Source organism: Semicossyphus pulcher, unplaced genomic scaffold (genome assembly GCF_022749685.1).
Source record: "Semicossyphus pulcher isolate SPU_LCO1_2020_fin unplaced genomic scaffold, fSemPul1.0.p SCAF_17, whole genome shotgun sequence".
In the NCBI taxonomy this organism is placed as follows: Eukaryota; Metazoa; Chordata; class Actinopteri; order Labriformes; family Labridae; genus Semicossyphus; species Semicossyphus pulcher.
Genome location: NW_027211681.1, coordinates 6,210,221 through 6,235,855, shown reverse-complemented (window position 1 = coordinate 6,235,855; position 25,635 = coordinate 6,210,221). Strand labels below are relative to the sequence as shown.

The window sequence follows — 25,635 nt, the reverse complement described above, 5'->3', positions numbered from 1 at the left end:
TACACAGTAGGAATGTTTACATTGCGTTACAGAACTGCATATGATTGTGTGCGGACAGAGAGCGTCCTGATGTCCTGTGACTCCTGTCACTGTTTCAGTGCTCTTCCTCAACAAGGAGAGCGGGCGAACGACTGTTAATTTGGAGCATAGTCATTTAATTGCACAGAAATCTGAAGCAGCGGCGCTGCGGCAAAAAGTATGTGGCTGAAACACTGCCGGTGGTAACTCAATTCGCATCGACTGTAAATACAAATAACCTTCGTCTTGTCCAGAGAACCATCTAGCAGGGCTCTGAGGCTGAACTTGCCATTTCTTTATCCATTTCTGCTCACGAGGTTTGTTTCTGCATGCTATCCACAACATTGCGGCTGCATCGCTTCCTGATTTCTCAAACTACGGGACGGGCGGAGGGTCATAATAATAGAACGCATGTGCGTTAATCGCACGTTCAAATAATTTGTGGCGTTAAAGGGAATGTGCGTTAACACGTTAATTTTAACAGCCCTAATTATAACACAATTTCACTCAAGCTCTTATAGCGTCAAAATTATGAATTTGATAACCATAAGGTCAAAGGTCAACTTCACTGTGACACCACAACGTCTTCTCATTCTTGTGAAAGTGATATCTCAGTAACGCCTGGAGGGAATATCTTCAATTTGGACTCGAGCATGAACTGTTTTGTTGATAAAAGGTAAAGGTCACTGTGACCTCACATCAAACTCCTTCTCTGGAACACGATATCTCAGCACTGCTTTGAGGGAATTTTATCACATCTGATTTATTTATTTTTAATCATCTGTTCTTGGACGATCTCCTCCAGTGTATTCCTGTTAGTTCTGCTCTCACAATAAAGGATATGTGGGGCTTCTTGTGGAGGAAAGGAGAGAGATGTTCTGCAGATGTTACACATTACTGTCATGTGTTTATGGAGCTCCGATTGTACGGGCCGGGCAACACCGATAGCTTCTCTGAGTCTTTCTCTCTCTCACTCAGTCAATCTCTATCTTCACCATCTTTTTGTTGTCTTCTTCATTTGCCCTTTCTCTCTACTCCATCTTGCCTTCATACACACACACTAATTACACTCCTGGTCCACCTATTGACTGTCAGGCCTACAGCTGAAGGATAATCTTATCTGGAGAGAGCAGCCCCAGCGCACTGCACACTGTCGCCCAGTTGATTAAATGTGCAGAGAACAGGGGAAGAAGATTGTGTGTGTGCGTGCGTGTGTGTATGTGTGTGTCTTTGCCATCATAGGTAATGAAACCGCAAAGTGATGGGCCTATAGCTGTGCCAGCACTATGGGATTGTGTATGCATTTAAGTGTGTAATAGATGGATGTAGGAAATGCTGCACACTAGTGTAATCCCCACTCCATACCTTAGAGAGCAGAGGGAGGATTGGGAGGTGTATGGTCTTTGTCCAGTGGAAAACCGTGAAAACCCCTCCTACTTTTACCACACTTGGTTCAGTGACTCTGACACCCACATGAAAAAGTAGAAGGTTCAGGTGGAGCGACATTTTCCTTTCTAAAATAAATACAATTAGACTTGTGGGCTGCAGTTGTTATATTTTTACACAGGAATACACTCACTGAAAAGCTGCCTCGCGTAACTGAAAGCTTCGATCATCCAGTCGACATTGTGTGTGTAACAGTAGCAGCAGCGTCGCGCGCTTGTTTAGTTTACAGGCAGGTGACACACAGACATTCCTGCACAGCGGTCAGTTCACGCTGTGCTCTGATGAAGAGCTGCACTATAATGTGATGTCAGATGGACTTTTCCTGTAGAGAAGTCGTGCAAAACGAGAAAGTGGCGAGTTTTCTTTTTGCACCGAGCGACAATAAAAAAGCAGCTTTACGTGTTTCACTTTATTTGCTTGAATTTGTCTGAAAGGTGCATTGTCGCTAAGTTGAAAAGCTGTTGTAAGGAGAAAGAAACAACTTTTTTTTATTTAAGAAAGTAGTGCCACAAACACTGGGTGTTTGGGTGTTGTTAAATTTGGACCACAGACCCATTTTTTAGGTAAGATCTTCTGGCAGTTTGTTGGCTCAGAGTTTATTTGCTTTTAAGCTCAAACAGTTTTCAGCCACACTTCTTGAAGGATACAAATTAAATAGTTTCCAAGGTTAAACAACAAATAATAAGGACGTATGAAAAAAGACATCCCCCAGTCTCTACACTAAAGATGTGCTGTCTTTGGAAAGCAGTTAACAACATTTCTCATCGATCCAAAATCTGTCTTATCAGTGTGGAATGGGAACTAAAACTGATTTCTTTACAAACTACAACATGGGCACTTCAGTATAGGTTTCCACTGATAAAGGAAAGGTGGATGTTTCAAGCGAGGACAGAGGATCTATTCTTCACACATTCCAAGTTGTTTCCTGATATTGGTCAACTCCGTCTTGTCCAATATTGCACTCTGTCCACATTCCTACCACCACCACTACCACCCTCCGTTACTCAGGCCGCTATCAGCCTCCTAATGCAGCCATCCATCAGTGTGAGGGGCTGAGTGTTTGTCGGGGTGAGAGGGGGAAGAGCTGATTAGGGAGAGGTAATAAAACACCAGACTTTTCTTTCTATCTGATGCGCAAGATTTCCCAAGAATGTTATCCTCTCATTCATTTTCATTAATGAAAGCCTCGAGCTCGACACCTTAACCGGCACCTCTAGTTGGCGTGAAAATGTCAGTTAGAGGTGGGAGTCGTGTGAATTTAATTCTTACCAGTGCTTCTAATTAGTACCTCTACTTAAAGGGGGGTATTATGCTAATTTCAAGCTTCATATTTCACTCTGTGATACCTGTGTAGTAGCATAGCATAATTTACAGTGAAAAAAAACCCTTTTCCTCACACTGGTGCTCTGTGCAGGCCCTCATACAACCTGATACGACTCAGTCAGCTCTGTCCCTTTTAGAAACCCCGCCCTTACAAGCCCACTTTCTTCTGATTGGCCAGCCTGCGCTACCACAGGTCTTCTGTGTGAGAACATAAAAGCACCATGTACATACAGACTCCTTCACACGGTATCCAAGAAAGCACACACTGAGCTCATTAAATCAAGCTGTGAGCGCAGAGTTATTCCTGTACTTTTGCTGTCATCTCCATAGCTATTTCACTCTTTGAAGCAAAAATTGAGCAATTAAAAACACACGAGCTCTCGGACAAGAAAGGGTTCTTTTTTTTCCCGTCCAAAGTTCCTCTTATTAGTTCTCAGTGTTTCGATACCTGCCAAGCACAAAATGGTCTGTGCGTTGGGCTGCCATGGTGCTCCCGGGGGGCGTTGATGTAGCCTCTCTGCAAGTGGAGCACAGTGATTAGCAGAGCTATTAGTGTAGCTATTACTTCACATTGCCATTCAAATAGAGAGGTGTGCTGACCTGGCTGCAGACGAGCAGTGCTGTGTGATTGTAGGCTAATTATGTCCTCACTGATACTTTTGTTGTTCGTTAAGTGTCTTTGGCTTGTGTCGAAGGACTCTGTATGCTGCTCATTTATTCTGCTTCCTCTACCAAGGCTACGTTTGAAAGATAACTGGAAAATAATACAAGAGATAAATGATGTTGTATTAAAGATTATTATGGCAAAATAAAGCTAGTACCCTGAGCCTTTGATTCCTGGTCCTTGCAGGAACCTTCCATTATCCATTCTAGTTTAAATAGATAGTCTTATTCAGCTCCCTGATGGATCACAGGGTGTCATTACAGGTGGGCTGAAATTTGCAGTCAAATTAACCAATTAGCCATGTTTGTGAAAGTAAAGTGTATTTTGAGTTGGTTAAACATCTAGCTTAATTTTATAATGGCTCTCTGGTTAATGGCTTTTCAACTACATTAAACATCTTATTTGTCCGTCGCTAACACCCACTGAAGGGTTAGGAGCTTAAGCCGGACATACTGATTATCCTAACGCTAGAAAATCAGTAGAAGAAATCAAGTCCCTTAATTAAAATCCTCTGAACAGCTATGGGGTAGACGGGAGCTCAGTCTGCAGGGACTTGGCTTGGGAACTGGAGGGTGGCCGGTTCAAGGCCTGGTATGGACCAAGCATGGGATTGGGCTGGTAGCTGGAGCGGTGCCAGCACCGCTCGGGGCGCATGTCCACGTGCAGCCCCCTCACTCTGGCATCTCTCCATTAGTGCATGTCCATGGAGTCCTGTTTGTGCATGTGTGTATTTTGGGCCTATGTTTGTGTAGCATGTTTGTAATAACAGAGTGAAAACATTGAATTTCCCTTCAGGGATAAATAAAGTATTGCTTCTTCTTCTTCGTCTTCTTCTTCTTCTTCTAAACCTGCTGATAACAGCACATTACTTTCAAAAGCAGGCCTGTAATCAGGTTGAATATTAGCATTCAGCCACCTACTAGCTAATATTACCACTAGCTAGGGACTGGCTTAAAGCTAGTGTTACTTTTGTAGTGCTGGGTAATACAATAGGGAAGGAATACAGTGCTAACTTTGCACTGTACAAGATACATATTTATAGTAAAATAAAGTTATTGTAAAGGAAAAAATATGTTCAACATAATGCCATGTTTATACTTTGCTAAGAGGTTTGGTAACATTCTCTATTTCTTAGGATTTTATACCTAGCTAACTTTAGCAAGGTATTCTGTACGCTTTGTGAATATGGTGAATGCTTCACACAAAACCAACCCTGCACAATGCCAATTTTTCTGGATGAAAATGTCAGTCTTTTTTCTTTATATTAATATCAAAAGCATTTAAAGTGTAATTAATTCCACCATAACAAAATTCCACTTGTACAATGGTAAAAAAACACAGACCACTAACAATACAGTATAGGTCTTTTAAAAAAACCTTACCCTTAAATACTTGTTTCCAACTGGGGTAAGTGTTTATCCCACTTCCTTACACAGCTAAAATCCAGACCCAAATGTTCGCCTGCGTGTGCCAGTGAAGCAGGAGTACTTGATGATATCACACAGAATAACGACAGCGATAATCTCTCAATGGACAGAGAATTATTCGACTCTTCCCTCGATCCATTCTGGCCTGTCTCGGTTTATTGCTCTCATTCATTTGGTTTCCCTCTCCCCATCCTCTGCGCACTGAGGCCTGGCAGTGTAGTGATATACAGCCATGTGCAGGCCGCTAATCATAACTCCTCGTCTCGCTTTCTTGTGTTTTCTTTCCTTCCTTCTGTCTTTCTACTCTCCTCTCTTTTCTTCTCTGCTGTCTCTCAAGCTTCCTTCTCTGTTTCATCCACTGAAATTTGACTCAACTTTTCCTTTTTGTCTTTTCTGACTGGGGAATTATGCCAACTCCTTTATTTCTGCTCTACCTCAGAGCACTCCCACCTTCTTGATGATGGTGCTGTAGCGTTATCGACTGCACAGAAATGCTGAGGGAGCCCAGATAGACCACATATTGATTGATACAGCTGAACTCTGTGGTGTTGTTTATTCACGTTGTGTTACTCCAGTCCGGCAGTGCGTCTGGACTGTGAGCGAGTCGAGACCTTTTAAGCCCTCGGAAATGTGAGCAGTAGTAGTTTTTTTTGTTCATGAATAGAAGGATTTGTGTTCAAGGTTTTATTTAGACTGCAGTGATTTAATCACTTTCTAACAGGTAGAGTAAGGCCCACGTTATTACTTAGAAACACATCAGGTGGAAAGAAATAAATGAGATGAAAATTATTCCACTGATGAATATTGAAAAAGGATTGAAGGCTGAATAATTAAAGTTATTTCGGATGCATCTGATTTGTTATGTTTTACTAAGAGTGAGTCACAGGCACGCTTATTGCAACAGGATTTGGAAAACAAGAATCTTCCACAGTTTTAATTGCCTAAAACGCACATGAATGATCAAAATAATTGCATTCATTTATTTAATTTAAAACTATCCAGAGATATTTGTACAAATTTGGGAATCCAAATAACAAGAGTTACGCTACAGTTTCTCCAATCCAGGCTGCTAATGTTTTACTATGGGTGGCATATCTGAAATCTGGAGTATTTGTCTGTCCTGTGGGAACAGAACAGCAGGCCTCATGGAAGACCCACTCACAAGACCAGATTTGTTCTTTAGTGGCCCATATGAGTGGTTTAACAAATTTGACACATTCACCAGTCTTTTTTTGATTAAAAATTCCCTCAGCAATATGACCAGAATTCATGAGACGTTTAGGCCTGCCTTCTCTGGGCCGCCAGTTTATCTTTGCAGCCTAAGTGCGCGCCCTGTGTAAAGAGGCACGGCCCTCGACACAGCAGCCACGGGTTCAACTCCGACCCTCGGCCCTCTGCTTGCATGTCATCCCCACTCTCTCCTCCCACACTTGTGACTCTATCCACTGTTGTCTCCAATAAAGGCAAAGGCCAAAAAAAATGTATCTTAAAAAAAAAAAGAAAGAAGAAAAGTTATAGTAAAGGTTATATTCCATTCAACATAACACCATCTTCATAGTTAATTTTCTAAGAGATTTTGCAACATTCTCTGTTTTTTAGGATATTATATTTTGACATGACAAACTACAGTTCTAGTAGTAGTTTGCAAATTCTCTCTCTGCAAAAGATCTTTATGTCGCTCTTATAACACCAGATAGTATAATGTAATCAACAGTAGGGGTGGGAATCGCAGGGTAACTCACGATACGATACAGCGATTCTGCGATAATAGATGTATTGCAAGACTGTAATGTCATGATACATCACAGTATCTGATTGACTTCTTCTTTGGCCAATATATTTTTGTTCACATTACCCTCATTCATGTCACAAGCAGCACCGCGAGGAGTCATGAAGTAGTGACACGGTGAGTGCCATATATTTGTAAATTAAGATATCGATAATTGTGTTGCACGAATCAGGACGATGATAAATTGGCGTATCGATGTTTTGTCCCTCCCCTAATCAACAGTATGATATTCTAAGGTCCATTGTCTTATCAATTACTCGCAATTACCGCAAAAACCTCCCCTTATCTGAGTCATGCACCGCTTTGTTCATGAAAGAAGTTTTTTTTTAACTTTCTCACTTCCTGTCGAAGCATTTCATCTTTTCTCTGCTGCTCGGATGACTCAGAGGCAGCTGTGATAATAATTCCCAAATTTTGGGGGGCTATTCTAAAGGATTACTGACAATGCCTACCTTGTTATGGTTTTACCTTGTGAAATCCAAGAGAGGGACAACAATCTGCACTGTGAAATTACTATTTTTTCTCATCACAAATGGAGCCTCAATAGCAATTTAGAGCCTTCTATTATGGTAATGATAAAATATTGTGAACACACATCTTTGCGAGAAGAGAAGGTTGAGACTGTAAGTTTGTGTCGCTTAGAGTTGGTAAAGACTCAATGAACTAGCATCATGAAAAAATAGTAGAGGTTTGAGTTATAAAATTGTTCCAGCTACTTTCTCCCAAATGGTTTTTATGAGGGTACATGTTAATATCTGATTACCAGAACTTGGAAACCCAAAAGTACAAACTAAAACCAAGCAAACATTTGGGTGTTGTGTCTACTTAACAAGTACTTAGACTAATCAAAGAGCCGTTTTAGCTAAAGAAACGGAGAGTACGTTTGTTTTGACTCTACCAGCGGCTAGAAACTTCCAAAATATCAGTCTGAGCTTTCTAAATCCTCAGTGTCCCCAAGGGCAAACATGCAGTAAACAAATCCTTCACACAATGGTTCCATTGGAAGGAAATCTGAAGATCAACCTCTCGCATCGTATATCCTAATTTTAAATTGTAGGTTTTGGGTAGAGACACTCCAGCAGGACACAGTTGTCGCTTGTGATTTCACACTTGTCAGAACGTGGCCCTGTCAGTGTGCACTTGGGTTTCTACAACCTACACCAGAACCCTGTAATAGGGGGCGATGATGACAACACACTCTAGTTTATTGGCATTGATTAATGAGAAACAACAAACCGGAGTGCCTTGTCATCGGACAAATCGAATAAAGATGCGGCCAGCGCTCGCCTCTTTGTGCCGGCCGCTCCGTGCGGCTAAATGATCGATCACGCTGTGAAGACTCCAGACAAGAGACGGAGTGAGTAGTACTTCAGCGCTGCAGCGTGCTCTCAAGTGATTGCCTGTTTTGCTTCCACGAGGGAAAATAACAGGGCCGTTCACCCAGGCAGTACAAGCTTTTATTTGTTGTTGTGCAAACCTCCTCTAATACTGAGCAGACTGTTTTGACCCGTTCACGGCCGGCACATTCATCATGGTGTCCTGAAACATTTCAGGCCTGGATAATGTATGCATGTCCTTAATATTTTTAGAAGCTGATGACCGCCACGGCTCATTGATGACTAAGAGAATCTAAAAGGACATCTCTCGGCCAAATGGACATTAAATTAGGCTGATGTCACACTTAACTGCCTCTGTAATCCTGAGTCCTGAGCCTTTATTTCCCTTCGTCTGTACATTTTTCTCATTTTCTGCAACCTCGACCTCACTGGTGACCACATGACTTCCTTCTGCTCCCTTGCCCTCTTGTAATCCCCCCCAGCTCGTCCTCAGTGTCTTCAATCCACACCATCCTCCTCCCTCCGTTTGCATGTATACATGAAGACGAGGAACGGAGAGTGTTTGCATTATTTACAGTAGCTCTTAACCTGGCAGGCTTGTACTCACTCCGGAGCTGTTTTTAGAATTGCAGCCTTTGCTTTCGAGACTTCAATGAAAAAACAAACCTCTATTAATGGAGCCGATGTGGCTGCAGAGACTGAACCGAAGGCGGGTGATGCAAAAAGAACATGTTATGCAATTTGTTCAGGCTGTTACGAAGTACTCTGTAAGGGATAAGAGAGGTAATGTACTGCTCGTATATACATTAATAAATTAACACAAATGGGCAGCGGGCCTTTTTCCATTTTAAACACTGAATTGCATAAGCTTTACTATTATAACTCTGCCATGTATTGGTACATTCGTGCATGTTAAAAGGCTTGTACATTTTTAGAGCTGATGTACTCGACATTTCCCCTAATTAATTTATCGTGACTGACTCTTAAGTGTCTCAAAATTAGACTCATTGCTGTCAGACTTTATTAAATAACTTAGGTACCCAAGTCGGATCACGAAAACATTAACAGACTTCAAATGATTAAATTTAATGTCCTAATGCAGCTAACTTATGTAAAGTTAAATTGGGAAGTTTTGTAATTTGTCTCAGTACTGCAGAACTGTCCACTGCACAGATCTTTCCGCTGTGTTCGTGTGATTTCAGGGTTGAACCTGCAGGCACCCTAAATGTCCTTGAAGTGTGCTGCTAGTGCCCAAGATGTCCCTTAGCTTGATGCATCTTACAACATGACAGCCCTCCTCTACACTGAACTTACTAAACTTAGACTGAACTTTTTAAGTGGCTGCTTGAGTCTGCTCCAATGCTGCTCAAGGGAAGGTTGTTAAAATGTCTATGATTAATATACTTTTTTATTAACGAGCGGTGGACACGACAACTTGCATGTGAAAGATGCAAGTTGTCGTGAACACGATATCTCAGAAACGCCTTGAGGGTGTTGCTTCAAATTTGGCACAATTGTCCACTTGGACTCAAGGATGAACTGATGAGATTTTGGTGCTCAAAGGTCAAGGTCACTGTGACTACACATAACACGTTTGTGGCTATAACTCAAGAATTCATACGCTACTTGGCCTACTGTATGACAAATGACAAAATAGGATAAGATGATAAAGTGATGACATTTTATATCCAAAAGGTTAAAGGTCAACTTCACTGCGACAACATAATGCAAAAATACTTTGTTGGCCATTACTCAATGCCTTACCTCGGGAACAGAAGGGGATACTGTGACAATATTTCACATTCGGTCAGATACTGAATTAGTGACACTAATCTTTGGTGCCCACCTTGAAACTTTGGTGTTTGTATAGATCTTCTGTGTTGCCGGGTTGAAGATATAAAATTCCTTCAAAGTCATTACTGTACGAGTCTGGAAAGACATTGATGTAAACTGCAACTTGCCTGGTTGCCGGAGGCATATGGCCGTTTCTGTAATGTTTATTAAAGGGAAAAAGTGCACAAAAAATATCCCTTTACACCTTTTGCCAGGTGCCAATTTGCAAACATAAAAAGTTTGCAATTAGCTGCATTAATAAAGTAGAACATTTGGTAGCCTCTCTTAAGTAGAGAGCAAGATACTTCCCTCAGGAGTAGACAAGGGCCAGGCTCATCGCTCCCCCCTGCTTCCACTCTTTATGCTAGGCTAAGCTAATAACTTCTACGCTACAACTTTATACTACTGTACTGTTGGAGCCATTTACATTGTTAAATATTATTTGTTTAATTTAGTAATTTAGTCATGTACTTATTTGATGTTATTTGATTTAAGGAATGTAGATGATTGATCTGATATTAGTACTATAATTTAGTATATTTTATTATTTATTTATGCTTTTTTTTTTTTTTTAATAACTGGGCAGTTTGGGCACAGAGTGACCTATATATATATTTAAAATAATTGCATTGATCTATGGCTTTTAATGAATGGTCATACACATTTTGGACTTCAGACGTCTTTATCCAGAGCGAAGTTTTGATTGGTTCAGTTTAGTTAATTTAAACATGTCTTTGTGGTACAGCTACAAAACACGAGCTCAAGCTTTTTCTCCGTTGAAAGTAGGACTGCAGCTAATTATTTCTCTTTTGGTTAATTTGATTATTTCCTTGATTTTAAAGATGTAATACTTTTGTCTCCCAAAATGATAAAAACTCCTGAAGGAACGTCTTACAATTACTTTTCCATCTAACCAGCTATCCAAAACCCAACAGTATTCATTCTCCTGTTATGTAAAGAAAACCATTCAGTCTGCACATTTGAGAAGCTGGAAGCATCAAGTGTTTAAAAAGATGAAGAAATGAGCTCTGAATTGCTACCAATTTTAACTACCAATGTTCTCTTTGGTACCATGGGGCTTCACTACTTTCACAGTGTAATCAATTTACAGCAGTAGAAACCTGCAAAGCATTCTCCACAGTGGAAAAAAGGCCTTAAAGGGGAAAAGAACACATTTTTATATTGCATGATCCTCTCTGTGGCAAAGGGCAGCCAAAACACAGCTTGTATTATTAGCTGTTTGTCTGTGATTTTAACCTGCTGCTGTGTCTGGCTTTCTACTTGGGGAATTTTCTCAGACAGCCTTCTTCAGGCCTTGTATTGTCTGTGTGTGTGTGTGTGTGTCCTTTTCAAACACTGCAGTCTTACATGTGTACCTTTTGTTTAGAGAGCAGTGATGTTGGAGAGAGCAGATACAGAGGAAGTGAGTCATAGCATTGCTGCCCTTTTAAAGTTTCACAGTGTAACTAGTTTGGAGTATCACAGAGGAGAGGGAGCCGAGGTGCTGCACCTTGGTGCATGACTTTTTGACCATGGATTGTCTACATAATGAGGTAGAGAATTCAAAATATTTAGCTAAGAAACGAGTGTGTTTGCATTTGTAAGGATTCAAATACATGCATGCTAATGTCCGGGTGGAATCCTACCCAAAATATACCAGCAAGCTGCTTGGGCTTACTGTCTCATTGCAGTCCAGGAAAGGTGGCTTCATTTACGGTTTGACACAGGTTTGGTTTGTTGATGTGTGCCGGTGACTAACTGCTGTTTTTAATATTCCACTTCAAGCTGTTGAGTCTCTTTTTTCATAAATTTACCAGACTTAAACCAACAGGAAAAAAGTTTTTAAAAGATAAAAAGGATGATGCTACTTGAATGAACCAAAAGCTGCTATTCTCCTGCAGCTTGTTTGAGCCTCTTTAATCTGGTTTGGAGCGTCAATTTTTCCTTTGATTACTCTCTCACCTCGATGGCAGAATTATCCATCCTATAATTTACATATTTGTTTCATTTATATTAGCAGGCACCTGTAAAGTATGCGTGCTTCCCTCCAGAGATTTGCTCTCTAGGTGCTGACACAATTGTGAAATCCTCTCCTGCGAGCTATTTTAGGGTGAGCACCTCACATTTTTCCTCTGACAGCATTTCACAGCTCAGCCGGCAGCCGTGACAGGTAAAGGTCAGGGAGAGAGGAAGTGTGGAGTCCAGGGGAATACGGATGATTTAGCCCTCCTTCATTAGCCGTGCCCTGCTCTCACTTGGGAGATTTCTTTCTTAAACATGTGTGGAGGAGAGAGGAGTATAATGTGAGGGAGCAGGAGAAGAAGCGCAGCTTCACTTGTTAGCATCCCTTAATAGATAACAGGATTACAAGCATCATCGTCAATCATCACATCATCTTTTCTTCCCTGTAACGCCTCATTTTTCTCCGTCTTCTTGCTGTCACACTTCAAATCTGTTGTCAAAAATTTCCACTTGTCTCATTTTTCTGTCTTTGATTTAATTCCTACCCCTCCTCCTCATTAAGCTCCTCAAGTTGCCCTCCTTTCACGCTCCTCAGCGTCACTCTCAGTCAGCTCTTTTCCTCCCTCTTTGAAATAATTCATTCATTTCCATATCTCTTCTGCTCCTTTGTGGCTCTTTTGTTACCGACAGAAGCTTTGGATTTCGAATATGAAGATTAAAGATCAAAAGCAGACAGAACTGCTGCCTTCCAGCAATCAATCCACAGTTTATTGCTCGAATAGAAAGAACATGCTGCAGGGCATCCGAGTCTAAACGCTGTTATTGCGTGGCCAGAGTATTTAATTCAGTGAACATGGTCCAGTATGAACAAAAGCCACAGAGTCATGTTCATTATGGAATGAGTAGCTGTAGAGCTGGCCTTTTACTGAAGCTGACACGGCTTTACTTTGTTTTCTGACCTTTTCTTTACACAGTCTGCATAAAAAAGAGTGTTGATTTAGGGCTAAGCAGACAGGAAGTTCATGGTGAAAATGTACAGTTTGGATAAATATATATTCATTTATTTATCTTCATTTTGGTGAGATACTTCACGTGGCCGTCAACATATCTGTAACTCTTTAAAGACACTGTGTTGCCATCCTCTTACACTTTGTGCTAATGTTTCTAGCTAAGTTTTCTAAAGTCAAACAATTCCAACTTATCCCGTGTTTGTGTGTGTTTTCTCCTCCAGTACCGGATCGGGCAGCTGTACATGATCAGTAAACACAGCCACGAGCAGAGCGATCGAGGGGAAGGGGTGGAAGTCGTCCAGAACGAGCCGTATGAAGACCCGGCTCACGGACAGGGGCAGTTCACAGAGAAACGAGTCTACCTCAACAGGTCAGTGTTAACACATCTTTTCTGGAGTATTGTTTAACATGTGATTGAAGGGATAGTTCGGTTTGTTTGAAGTGGGGTTGTATGAGATACTAATCATTAGTAAGTGTACTACATACAGCACGTCCCCGGTGGCCCAGCGGCATGTAGATAGGCTATATAGCTAGGCAGATAGGGTCAATTCCACATGTAATTTATGAACTTAAAAGGACGTCCCACCTAAAAATCAATAGTAGGATCGATTGTACACTATATTTGAATTATTCACCACGTTTCACTTTTCAGTAAGAACGCCTCTTTATTTGGCACTACTTTGTGTGGACCGCAACACATACGTGCTACTACGCATGCAGCGTACGGTGTCGGATCAGCGGTTTGTGTCAGCGGTTTGTAGAAGAGACAACAAACAAAAGAAAATACGATATTATGGAAACAACAAAGTGCTGCTCACGGTGCGGACCAGAGGACATTGTTTTCCTTCATGTGTGAAGTGTTTTATTTTGTTAAGTTACAATGGTGTTAGATAGCGGTGGCTAGCTGTGCTAAATGTAAACATAAACACTCAAGGCGCAACACTGAGACAGTTATATGCCTGCACCGATCATTTTTCTAAAGAGGATTATACAAAACCAACCCCGAATGATCCTAATTGGAACGGCACAACGGGAACAGTCTGCTCTCCGGTCTCTTCAAAATGAGCCCAACTCCGCTGGACCTGGCAACCCTGGCTTCGCGTCACGAAGCCTGATGCCCCTCTACAGCTCTTTGAAATATATGAACTACACAGCATATGGACATATGAGGAGGATATGACGATGTTTATACTTTAACTGTGTGCGGAAATGCGGACAGATTGCAACATTATTGATTCAGATACAGAGCATCAAAACACGTCTGTGTCATATCTGCTCCTCTCCTAATGTCTGTCTCCTCCCCGCGCTCATGATAACTCTGATAAACAATGCGTGGATCGCCTCCTGCTCATCTCATTCACAGCTTGTGGAGACGTATCTTATTCTTTATGCACGGAAATACGGGAGTGAACACGACCCTATTAGGTCAGGGGCAGAGCCTAAGAAACACACAGAGATCGGTGTCCTCACTAGCTGTATGATTATAAACTGTTCACTGCTGGATCACAGTGTTATAAATTTCACTGAACTGCTCACACTCTGGATCATCTGACTCTGACCCACGCCGTCTCTCCCTCTAGGCGGATCATCCCGTATTAGTGAGTGAGATGATTCAGGTTGAAATCGCCTGGTGCGAATTCACTCTGTATTAACTTTGTATGTAATTGTACCACATTAAATATTTGCACTGCGTTTGGTCTGCACACATCCTTTTACTCTACTAGTACATTAGCACACAATAAAAGTTCTTACTTAACCACTGAGTATCTCTGGGTGGTGCATTTTTTATTTTTATTTTTTAATTGCTGCTTGGCTCGACACTTGTTACCAGGCGTCCTGAACTCACTTACTCCGAGAACAAATGTGTTCAGAAGCCACAATTTTCCACCTCACCTCCAAAAACCTCGACTAGAAATAGATTAGAAACGTCTTTATCTTTATATCAACTGGCTGTGATTGCAGGCAGCAACTAGATAACACAAACACGCGCGCTGCAGACTGCAAGGTATTACTAGCAAGTTTATCCATCACTGTTATTTATCACCACATGCTGATGCATGTCGTGAGCCTCTTGTGTTTTTGTTTGTGGATGCAGATGCATTTGAGACCCTTTCTGCACACAGTTTTGTTACACGCACATGATTTAAACGGAGACAATAAAGAGAAGATTAAATTATATGTGAAGAAAAGAAAGAAGAAAAGTAAAGACAGCGGGATGGAAAGAACAAAAATAAGGCTAGAGTGGGAGAATAGAGAGGCGGGACAGAGATGCTGTAGGCCATTTGTTCGAGCACAAATACCTGTGTCAGCATTCGCTATGCTTGGGAACTAATTATGCTGAGTCAGCACGGCTCTGTTCCTCAGAGGAGGAGGAGGCAGGAGGAGAAAAACAGAGATAAGCTGGGCTCCTTTTCAGGAATTTTTAGGCGATTTGCTCTATATTGATTAAAAATACTCAAGAATAAAAGTGGAATGCTTTTCGCACGAGTTATTAAGGCTGCGCTTGGACAATAAAGAGATTTAAAACGCGAATAATGGAAGTTGTCTTTGCGAACTGATCTTCAAGTCTCTTAAGTCGTTCTAAACTAACAGACATGAATCCATGAAAACCTCCTGTTGAAACTAAAGCTGTTGCACTTTCTATGTATACGTCTCTTGCCTGTATTAGACAGGACAGCTGAAAAGAAACAGGAAATGTGGGGAGGAGAGAGTGGGGGATGACATGCACCAAATAGTCACAGGCCGGGAGTCGAACCTGCAATCAATGCGTCAAGGACTGTTGCCTCTGTATGTGGGCCGCCTGCTCTAGCAACTGAGCTATACCAGCGCTCCACTTCCAGCTCTTTTTACCGGAGAAGGGAGAATGGAAGACAATAAATTCTTTAAACTCTAATGTCTCTTTATGCAGCATAGATAGAAAAAGACTAAACACAGAACTCTCCGCAGTACCTGACGTTTATTTCTCTGGTGAAATGCAAGATTATGCATAAATACCAATGACTTTGAATAGTTTTCTCCACTGGCAGAATGCAAAAACAAAAGACGTTCACGCTGATAAAGACATAAGGACAGAAGCAGAAAAGGAAATAGAACAAGGCATCCACAAAGGAACAAATAAAGCAGTGTAAGATCAGAAACCTCAAGTGCTTCCCGGGTTGATTAAATTAAATTAATTAATTCCTTTTGAAATGCAAAATCTACTAAATAAAGTTATATTAAGACTTTGTACCACATCTAACCCCTATTTCTGCCTCACTCAACTAGCCGTCCATCTGGCTCTGCAACAACTTAACATTTAGCTCTGATTTACCAGCAGGGAAGTCAATCTGGACTCTTCTGTCACGCTTCAACCGTCTCATTAGCCCGCTCAATCTGCCTGCGCTGTACTGCACTATTTGGCCTGATCCCATCCAACCTAAACACTGATTCCATGCATGTTCGGTCAATAAGCTTCATTAAGAGAGGAGATGGGATGGTTGATTTTATGATTGGATAAAATGTTGCCTTTCTTTAGATGTATTCAACCAAACAAGGTCCCTTTTTTTAAATTCAAACACTGGCTTTGGCACGAAAACTCCAACAGACACCCACCATGCTTGCACGCTTGGCAACCACGGCCCCCCGGCACACCAGTTATTGGCAAAGCTTTTAAAAAGACCAAGGGAGGGAATGGGAGAAATCAACAGATGGGGGTGTAGGAGGAGTGTCAGTCTCTTTTGTTGGGAGAGAGAGAGGGAGAGAGAGAGAGAGAGAGAGAGCGAACCAGCCTGCCAACGTTCACACAATGTGACTGTCGAAGGCTGTTTTTATTCACAGCCGTCACGATGCAGTGGGCGCCATTTTTGTCCTTCTTAAGAAATGTGTTTTCCATGTCAATCAAAAGGCAGGCTGCGTGAAAGCCTGTGCGCTAATCTGTTTTAAACATCTCATAAAGAAGTTCTCAAGGCAGCCTCAATTATAGTCTTTGTGGAGTTCAGGGTTCAAGAGGAATGACGAGTGTGCGCACTCACACATAAAGTCCCCTGAGAGCTGTACTGGCAGTCAGCTGAACCTCTATGAACACATGGTGGATGATACAGGGTGCTAGGAAGATCTCTCTTAGATTACAGGGATGTAACTTAAACGAAAGCTGACATGTGTTGCATATGCTCATTTGCTTTTTTGTCGAGCGTTGTAGAAGGTTCATTACCCTCTGTATTCTGAATATGAAACATCTTCCTGAAGCCGATAAGTTTAGTAAGAATAACAGCCAGCTTGGCTCTGTCCAAGGGTACAACAATTAGCCTACCTTATTCTCTGGAGCTCAGTAATATAGAGTTTCAAGCTCCTTGTCCCAACAAATATCTATAAAACACTAATATGTTGCAATGCACCATGCTTGCAACACTGATTTGTCTGTATATATGTTAATCAATGTTGTTGCTAAGGCTGTTGCTGTTTTAACCAATAGAAAAGCATCACTAATGCACCGCGAGTTTGTTTGTGCACATGTCAATCAATCTCGGGGTGCGGCTCTTGCTTAGCTCGCCCATCATACTGACAGGACCTGCTGTGTAACTTCAGGAAGGCTAGCTGTCATGGAAGTCAGCATTTTCCAAAGAGCATCAGGAGAGTTACAGCTTCCTTCGAACAGTACCAGGAATTGAATATGCTGCGTTTTGCACACACTGCAAGTGTCCATTTTCAGTCGCCCACTGTGGAAATGGCGACATACAAAGCCATATTAAAACGAGCAAACACAAATGGGGCGACAGGCTGGAAGTAGCACTGTTGCAACCTATTTCAGTGAAAAAATGTGAACATTTTTGTAAAGACATGATATTTAATCTGCTGAGGAACTTTCCATGGTGTTGAAAGGTGCAATGATGAAAAATCCAATTGTACCATGAGCTCATACATGTGGGTTTGAAAATATGGTCACCCTACAGTAATATAAACCTAATCTTTTCTTCTTTTTTTTTGTACAGACTAGAAAAAACAAGTTGTAATATGTTCATTTATAAGGTTTAAAGGTGCTCATAGGCAGATTTGTTTAATAAAGACATAGCCAGATGGAAAAAAAGCAGAAATAAGGAGTCATGTTTCGAAAACAAATAATTTGAATGGTCCACCAGTCATCTACATTATAGATGATTCAAGAAACAATGCCATTATCAAACTAATACAAAAGCTATTGTTTGGAAAGTAAGACACTTGCCTCTCCTTCATTACCATCAATGAGGTGTCCTTGACTAATGCACTTAACCCCCAGTTACTTCAGTGGAGCTGCTCAATAGCCAACTAATCAGACCGCCATTGTATTGAGCAGTTTTGAGGTGTTATTATGTGTGAATGTGAACACGATTTTTTTAAAAAGAGTTTTTCTTTCAGCTAAAATGCCATGAATAAATTACATTTTACACAAATACACATTGAACTTGGGATCATGAGGTTTGTATTTTTGGTTGTTTTTTTGTTTTAAAGTAATAATCTTGAAAATTTTAATTTAAATAAATGTCATTTCCGGTCTCTGCAAGTGTTGCGAGTGAACAGTAATCTACTACGGCTGACCGAACAAAGAAAAGATCGATGAATACAGATACAACTTCAAAAATAAGTGAAAATCCAAAGAAAAATAAACAAATTCGACGCTCAGATGAAGACAAACAGTCTAAAAATGAAAGCGACCATCAGCGAAGAAAATCAAGAGTTACAACCAGAGCCAACTGTGGACGTCACACATGCAACACAGTCTGGATATCTGGCAAGTGTGCTCCCGCAATTACCGCTTTGTCGCCATAGGTGCCACCAAAGAGAATGAAACTGAGAACTTCGAGATGACCACTTTAAGCTATGAAATAATGAAAGAATAATGTCTTTGTCTCCTATAGTATCTCCCCAGGAACTGAAGCTTTTTTTTAACCATCCTTTTTCAGCCCGCTCGCTGCTACACAGTGGCTCACAGTCTCTCTCCTCGTATGTCTCTGTCCATCTCAATGTCTCTCTGCAGTAAATTACCCAGCTGGGCTCGAGCAGTGGTTCCTAAAATCTTCTACGTGACAGAGAAAGCATGGAACTACTACCCTTACACCATAACAGGTGAGCATACACTTGTTATTTTACATCCAGTACTGTAATACTCCATTTTTCCAACACTTGTCATGTGTAGATAAAGAGTCTACAGTACCTCAGGCTGCAAAGGAAAATAACACTTTGTTCTTGAGGTCTTAATCAGTTTTCCTTTTTTTTTTATTAACACACAGCTTGGTACAAATGCTTTACTGGGTGTTTTTAGGGAGTTAGTGTAGCGTGGAAAAGATTGCTAATATCCACTGATTTTTTAACACATTAAAAATATGCCCATAAGTAAAAGCCTCTCTTCTTAAGTCTAAACTTCCGACATGTGTTGTATAATTCAGGAAGCTCTGATGCTCAGTTTTAAGCTACTTTATATGTATTTCTGAAGGACAAGTGAGCGTTTAATTGCAGGCATCGTGAGCTTGATGCAGAGTTTAAATGAAATGTGAAAAATCTGTGACCTCCGAGGACAAAAAAGTAAGGAGGATTTTGCAACAATGTATAAATTTAAACTCCAAAAGATGATAGCATTAGCAGCAAAAACAACCAACACTGTGGCTTTAATACTAAAGGCAACATGTAAAGAGCTCATTTCCAATGTGGTGATGACTCACTGGTCGTCATTACAGCTTACTCTGAGTCACTGCGTCAGCTCGCCAGAGAGACACAGTGTGAGAAAGCATGACATGTTATTGACATTAAAATGATTATTGACATGTTTAAGCCGACATGTATTTACATGTTTACCATGACGCAAACGCTTTCATCCACGCTGACTGTCAGTGAGTACAGCAGTGTAATAAGCCTTGGCTTCAAACATCAATGACGCTACGAGCAACCAGTCAGGAGTCCAACGATCAGAGCAGCAGAGCACAGAACATGTTTCTGTGATGTTTTAATGATCCCGATCTGAGGGAGAAGTGTTACACGCTGAGGAAGGTACATAAAAGGGAATTTTCTTGTTGATGAGAGCAAATTAGAGTAAGGAGAGAAGAAAGTCACGGAGGGGAAGATGATTTGTAGTCAGATATGTGACAGTTTTTCTACGTTTTCTTCTCGTCACATAATGTTGTTAGAAATTAGAAGAGGTTATATCACTAACTGTGTTTCTCTCTGCCTCTGCTCCGACCTGATGTTTGTATCAACCAACGCCATCGTCAGAATATACAGTAAGTATCCTTATGCATTTATATTTAATACTTTTTTGACAATACATGCATCAAAAGAGAAAAAAGGGAAAATGTTAGAAGCCAGAGTAACACTGCATGCCTTTAGACTTACATGAGTGCATCAGTGACTACATTGAGTGTAAAACACCAAAGGAATTACTGTATTGTACAAGCTATGGATGTTTTTTTTCTATTCCATTGTGAAAATGTTTGAATGTGAAATATTGATTAGATAACACACATTCAAGTAAAATTGTTGGAAGTAAATCCAGTGCACAAGTTAAATAAGAATGATAGATAAAGTTTTGACCTCTAAAAGGCAGGAGCCTCAGTATATTGAAAATTAGCGCCGTTCAAAGTGGTTATAGCAAACATGCTAGCAATTACCCGTTCACACATGTAGCATACACAGAGGAACATTATCATTAATTCTTTAGCCTTTTTCTTAACACTTAATGTACTTAAATATTTCACACTCCTTTTTAACTATGTTTTGGTCTGAGAAAACTACTGAGTAAATGTCTGCTTCTTTATCACAGCTAGCTAGCTAGCTAACTTTGTACATAGTGGTTATCAGAGGTTTCTTTCTAAAAACAGCTGTGGCTAAAAAACAGATTAATGAGTGCATCTGCCTGTAACAGTCTGTAAATGATCATGCTAGTTGGCTTGTGGCATATTTTCTGAACAAAAGTTAAATCTTTCAGCAAATAATTCTCCTTGATAGTACAGCTAGGTTTATTAACATGGTATGTTTGTGTATATGTGTGTATGTGATATAGAGCTGTCTTGTTAAAGTCCCATAAGTGTTTTACACAGGGGCTTTTACAATTTAGGAACCCTCTCCTTTGTTTATAGTGCTTGAAACCTCGCAACATGTTAAAACATACAAATAAGCAGACACTAACATATTAAAGCATCTAAGCTAATGTTAACAAACATAAACGCCGGCACTTTGTTGCTTATAAGCACAACTTAGTACGTGAACAGTGAATAACACTTAAAAGCACATGAAGCATTGGCAAAATTAGCGGTCAGATTTCCAAGGCACAGATGCATATGATTAGGCCTAGCTGTCACGCTTCTGTTGTGGAGAGTGACGAATGTCGACAGCATGAGTCATGCAGCTTTAGGCTGCAGGAATAAGAGAGGGGAAGACAACAATGTTGTGACAACAGAATGCTGAATATTGTCTATTAATGTGTGGGAGTGTTTTGTGTTCATGTATGAATCAGTGTAAATGCGCCCATGCCAAGACGAGTTTTATACAAAAGATCCAGAAAAGCCTTTAGAATTTTATTAGCTTTTGTAATTTTTGACAAGCAGATAATGGTTTAAATATGTCACAAAGCTGTTTTTATGGACTATACAGTGAGGTAGACCAGAGGAAAAACAGAGACAGAAGTTACCAGCAGCAGCTTTGACAGAAATACTCTGTTAGACACACCCAATGAAAGACATTGCAGTATACTATGAAATAGAGTCAAGACATAAATCTAAATTAAATAACCCTATAACTATAATGACCAAATACAGTATAAGGTGCATTCTGTTGGATGTAATGTTGGAAGGAATTTGACTTGGTGTAAAAGCTCCTACTAAAGCACACAGGATGCTTTTTATTACGTTGCTTTTCAAACGTATACTGTTTTTTTTTTATCAACAGTGCTCATTCCTGCCCAAATTCTCAATCCACATAGAGACAAAGTACGAGGACAACAAAGGATGCAATGACAATGTAAGTACAGTGTGTGTGTTTGTGTGTGTGTGTGTGTGTGTGTGCGGGCGCAAATGATAGGAGCTTTGAATGGTGTTTTTTGGGAATTTTTTGTGAGCCTTTTTCTTATTCATACGCGATGTACAACGATGTGCAGGTGTCTTCATCCGGAAGGAAGGATGGATCGCTCTGATTTTAGGTTTTAAAAGATCTCATCACAAAATATTAGTACATTTTATTATGTATAAACACAAAAATGAAAGGAATCTTGACCACTATATTTATAGTGTCATTGTTTTAAAGAATCTCTACAATCTCCATATCTGTACTGCAGTTTCATGTTACTAAATGTGTGAATGTCTATCTGATGATATCTGCTTATGAATGCATAATCTGCAGGCAAGGTACAAGATTTTTCTGGATTCCATTTGTAGTTCAAGTAGTGGTGACAATCCCATCTGATAAGGCTCTGGTTGTATGCAAAAGAAAGGGACTGAATTGGCCAAAATCTAACCCTTGAACTCACTTGCTTTAGTCTTGATTTGGATGAGAGTCGGTTCTGAATCGCATCCAAATCTCTCAGCTCGGCATAAACCTCTGCTGCCTTTCTTCTGTCCTTCTTGTACAGAAATCTGTGCAGCAAAATAAGCCTTATTAAGGATGCTAAATATCTCATAGCAGACATATGGTTGAAAACAAGACCTCTGTGAATAACATCAGTAAAACCATCCGGGCAGATTTGGCAGCTCACACTCCCTCCCCTGCAATCCCCGTTTCATGATGCCAACTTTACAATGCGCCTGGAGAGTCTGCCAAAAACGGTTCCACTTTTTTGGACAGCTAATTTCATTTGGGCTTTTGGCTCACTCACTTTCTTTCTCTGTATATATCACAACACTCTCCAGTTTATAGGGACATTAGTCATCAAATGAGACGCTGTCAGAGCCTGGACAGTGAGGAAGAGGAATGCTAGGGGAGTGTGCGCGTACAAATAGCTTGCAATATATCATGGCAAGCGGCCAGCACATTAATTTAACTGCAACTTCATATTTCGCTTTGAATTGTCAGTTATTTGGTGTTTGTATGAGGGAGGAATGGGCCCGAACTTTTGCCCAAGCGTGTGATGTTTTGATGTTTGTACATGTATCATAAGTGAGGAGGCTGAGAGAAATGGACAGACTGTCAGAGAGTGTTAAAAATGAAGTAAGGTTTGAGATTGATGCGTGTTTTGTCTGACAAGACAAGGCGACAAATCGGAGACTTTATATAATCAACCAGAAATAGCCTGCAGCTAGTGCACTTCACGGTTAAAAAACAGACCCAAATGACACTTAACACTGTGGTCTGATATATGTTCAGCGTGTTTATACGCCAGTCAGTTTGATGCATGTGCATAAAAGCAGAGACATAACAGCCGCATTTCATTATCTACACGCACAAAAACACACTCATGTCAATGATTGAATGATACAGCTGCACTGCTTTGTGTAACATCTTCAGGACGAGCAAACAAAAGCTCTGCATGTTTTATGACGTTGTGTAAGGAGTTCATGAGTGGGTTAGATGCATTTGCTGTGTGCTGCTTTGCTTTTGAACATTTTATATAACAACGTTCTCTTTGGACAAGTGTCATGTTTTCCCGTGTGTTGATTCTGAAGGCGTAACATTCATCTGTCCACTCGGGGTGTCTTGACAAGAACAACTAGGAAAAGAAGGACTTAAAGAGTAGAAGGGATTAATGGGAAAACGAGGAAGGAAGAAAGGAAGGAATAGTGAAGTGAAGCAGGAAAATCGTGGATGTGTGGACAAGAGGCTTGTGGGTGTGTGATCGGACAGTTTGAATGGAGGCTGCAGTAACAGTACATGACGTGTAGAATTCCACAGGACTATCCAATGTCACACACACACACACGTATGTGCTGACGCTTGTGTGCACACACACACACTTACACATTAAGCTTTAACATGTGTCCTGAGGCTCATGTTGCTCTTGTAATCTCTCCAAGGAGCCCTGAACTGCACAGCAGGCAGAATGAGAAAACACATCTGTTTCATTCTCTCTCTGCTTTCTTCAGCTGTGTTTTTTAACACCACTTGTTAGTAGTCCGTTCCTTTTTATAATAGCCCACATGTGATAACACATGGCTGATCAGTTTTTGATTAAACAGATGCTTTGCATCACTGCAGTCTACGTGTACAGTACAGCTCCAGGGGAAAAAAGAGACCATCCCAAATGTTGCTTAAATCAGCATCTCTCTCTACATGTCATGACCAGCCCAATCAAGATCTGAACCCCATTAAAACCTCCTGAATGTGATCAAGAGGAAGATGGATGGTCAAAAGCCATCAAACAAAGTCAAGCTGCTTGAATTTATGCGCCAAGAGTGGCCTAATGTCACCCAACAGCAATGTGAAAGACTGGTGAAGAGCATGCCAAGACGCATGAACGCTGTGATTGAAAACCAGGTTATTCCACCAAATATTGATTTGTGAACTCTTCCTAAGTTAAAACATTAGTATTCTGTTTAAAAATGAAGATGAACTTCTTTTCCTTTCATTATTTGACGTCTGGAAAACCATCTTTTTTTTCACTTCCCATGAGAATATTTTATTCAGAAGTTGGGAGAAATGTTGTACACAGTAAAACAAAAGTTAATTTCACCCAAACACAAAGCTATAAATAGTAGAACCAGAGAAAAACACATTTTCGCAGTGGTATCTTATCTCTTTTCCTGAGCTGTATTTATGGTCAACTTTCCGATTCCCAGCAAGTCATGCATCTTCAAAGCCCTGCTCAGTTCAAGGCGCTTATGAGCTTTTACTGCAAATGTGAAACCAGTGAAAGAAGAAGAACACTGAGATATAATATGGCTTGTCTTTCCCTAAGGCCACTTTAGACAACAACCTCCAAAAAAAGCTATCTGTTAAATAAGGCACTGCCTCGTAATAAACGAGGAGAGCATCCTCAACAGCATATCCTGCAAATGTATCTATTTAGCCGCTTTCCCACTGGTCAAAAAACCTGCTAACACACCCGGCTTTTTTGCTTAATGGGAAAGGTCCCGGACCCGGGTCAAATGACTGCAGTAGACCTGGGTAATTATCGCCTCAGCTCCCATTGGCATTGATGGGAACACAAAACCCATGTCGACGCGCTAATCTCCGCCCCCTTTCCGGCGCGATGCTCCGTCGGTAACTTGTGCGACTCTTTGTCACCTCAGCTACAAATTCCGCCCGTCTCTGTCCGAGCAGCGCTCGAACATCGTTCCAAATTTGTCTGCGCCGAGTTTGATACACAGACTGAATGAGTTATAGATACAATATAGACCTAACCACTGAAACATCTTCACTGTTTACTAACCCCGTTTCTGGCACGTTCGTGATGTCAGACGATGACGCAGCAGAAAAGAGACCGAAAGGAGTATACTTCACTGGCAATGGGAAAAGAGACAATCAGTATTTATTAGCGCGTTGACGCGGGTCTGAAAAACCCGCGAAGACCTGCTAATTTTGGTAGGAAAGGGGGTATTTCTTTCACCAACGTTTCAAGTTCTCATTGCCCTTACTTTTGTATAAACTGGAATTTCTCATCCTGGTTGGATTGTTTCTTTCTCGAATGAGATTAATTTGTTTTGTGTCTATTTGTCATTTTGAGGATAGTAAAGTGCTTAAATCCAATGTTTATTTATCCTCTAGGGCCGCTAGCTGCCTGTGTTTTCAGTTTGTTGTTTACTCACACTTCACACTGAAAAACTGGCAAAATGAAGTGTACCAACAAATGCTGGATAGACACTTGAATAGTGCAAGAGCTACCATATCACACAAAAATCCAATGGAGGATTTTAGTGTGTTTCAGTGATCCTATGAGGTTTTTAAATTTCTGAAG

The 25,635-nt window shown here is 40.7% G+C and overlaps 1 protein-coding gene across 1 annotated transcript in view; it reads left to right on the top strand.

Moving 5' to 3' along the window:
• Positions 1–25,635, top strand: part of LOC138594225 (cytoplasmic phosphatidylinositol transfer protein 1-like) — an 81,921-nt gene that overhangs the window by 47,422 nt on the left and 8,864 nt on the right. Inside the window, exons 2-4 of the mRNA XM_069665242.1 lie at positions 13,031–13,179; positions 18,799–18,893; positions 21,697–21,770. Of these exons, the coding sequence (XP_069521343.1) occupies positions 13,031–13,179; positions 18,799–18,893; positions 21,697–21,770 (318 nt within the window). The remainder of the gene's footprint in view (positions 1–13,030; positions 13,180–18,798; positions 18,894–21,696; positions 21,771–25,635) is intronic.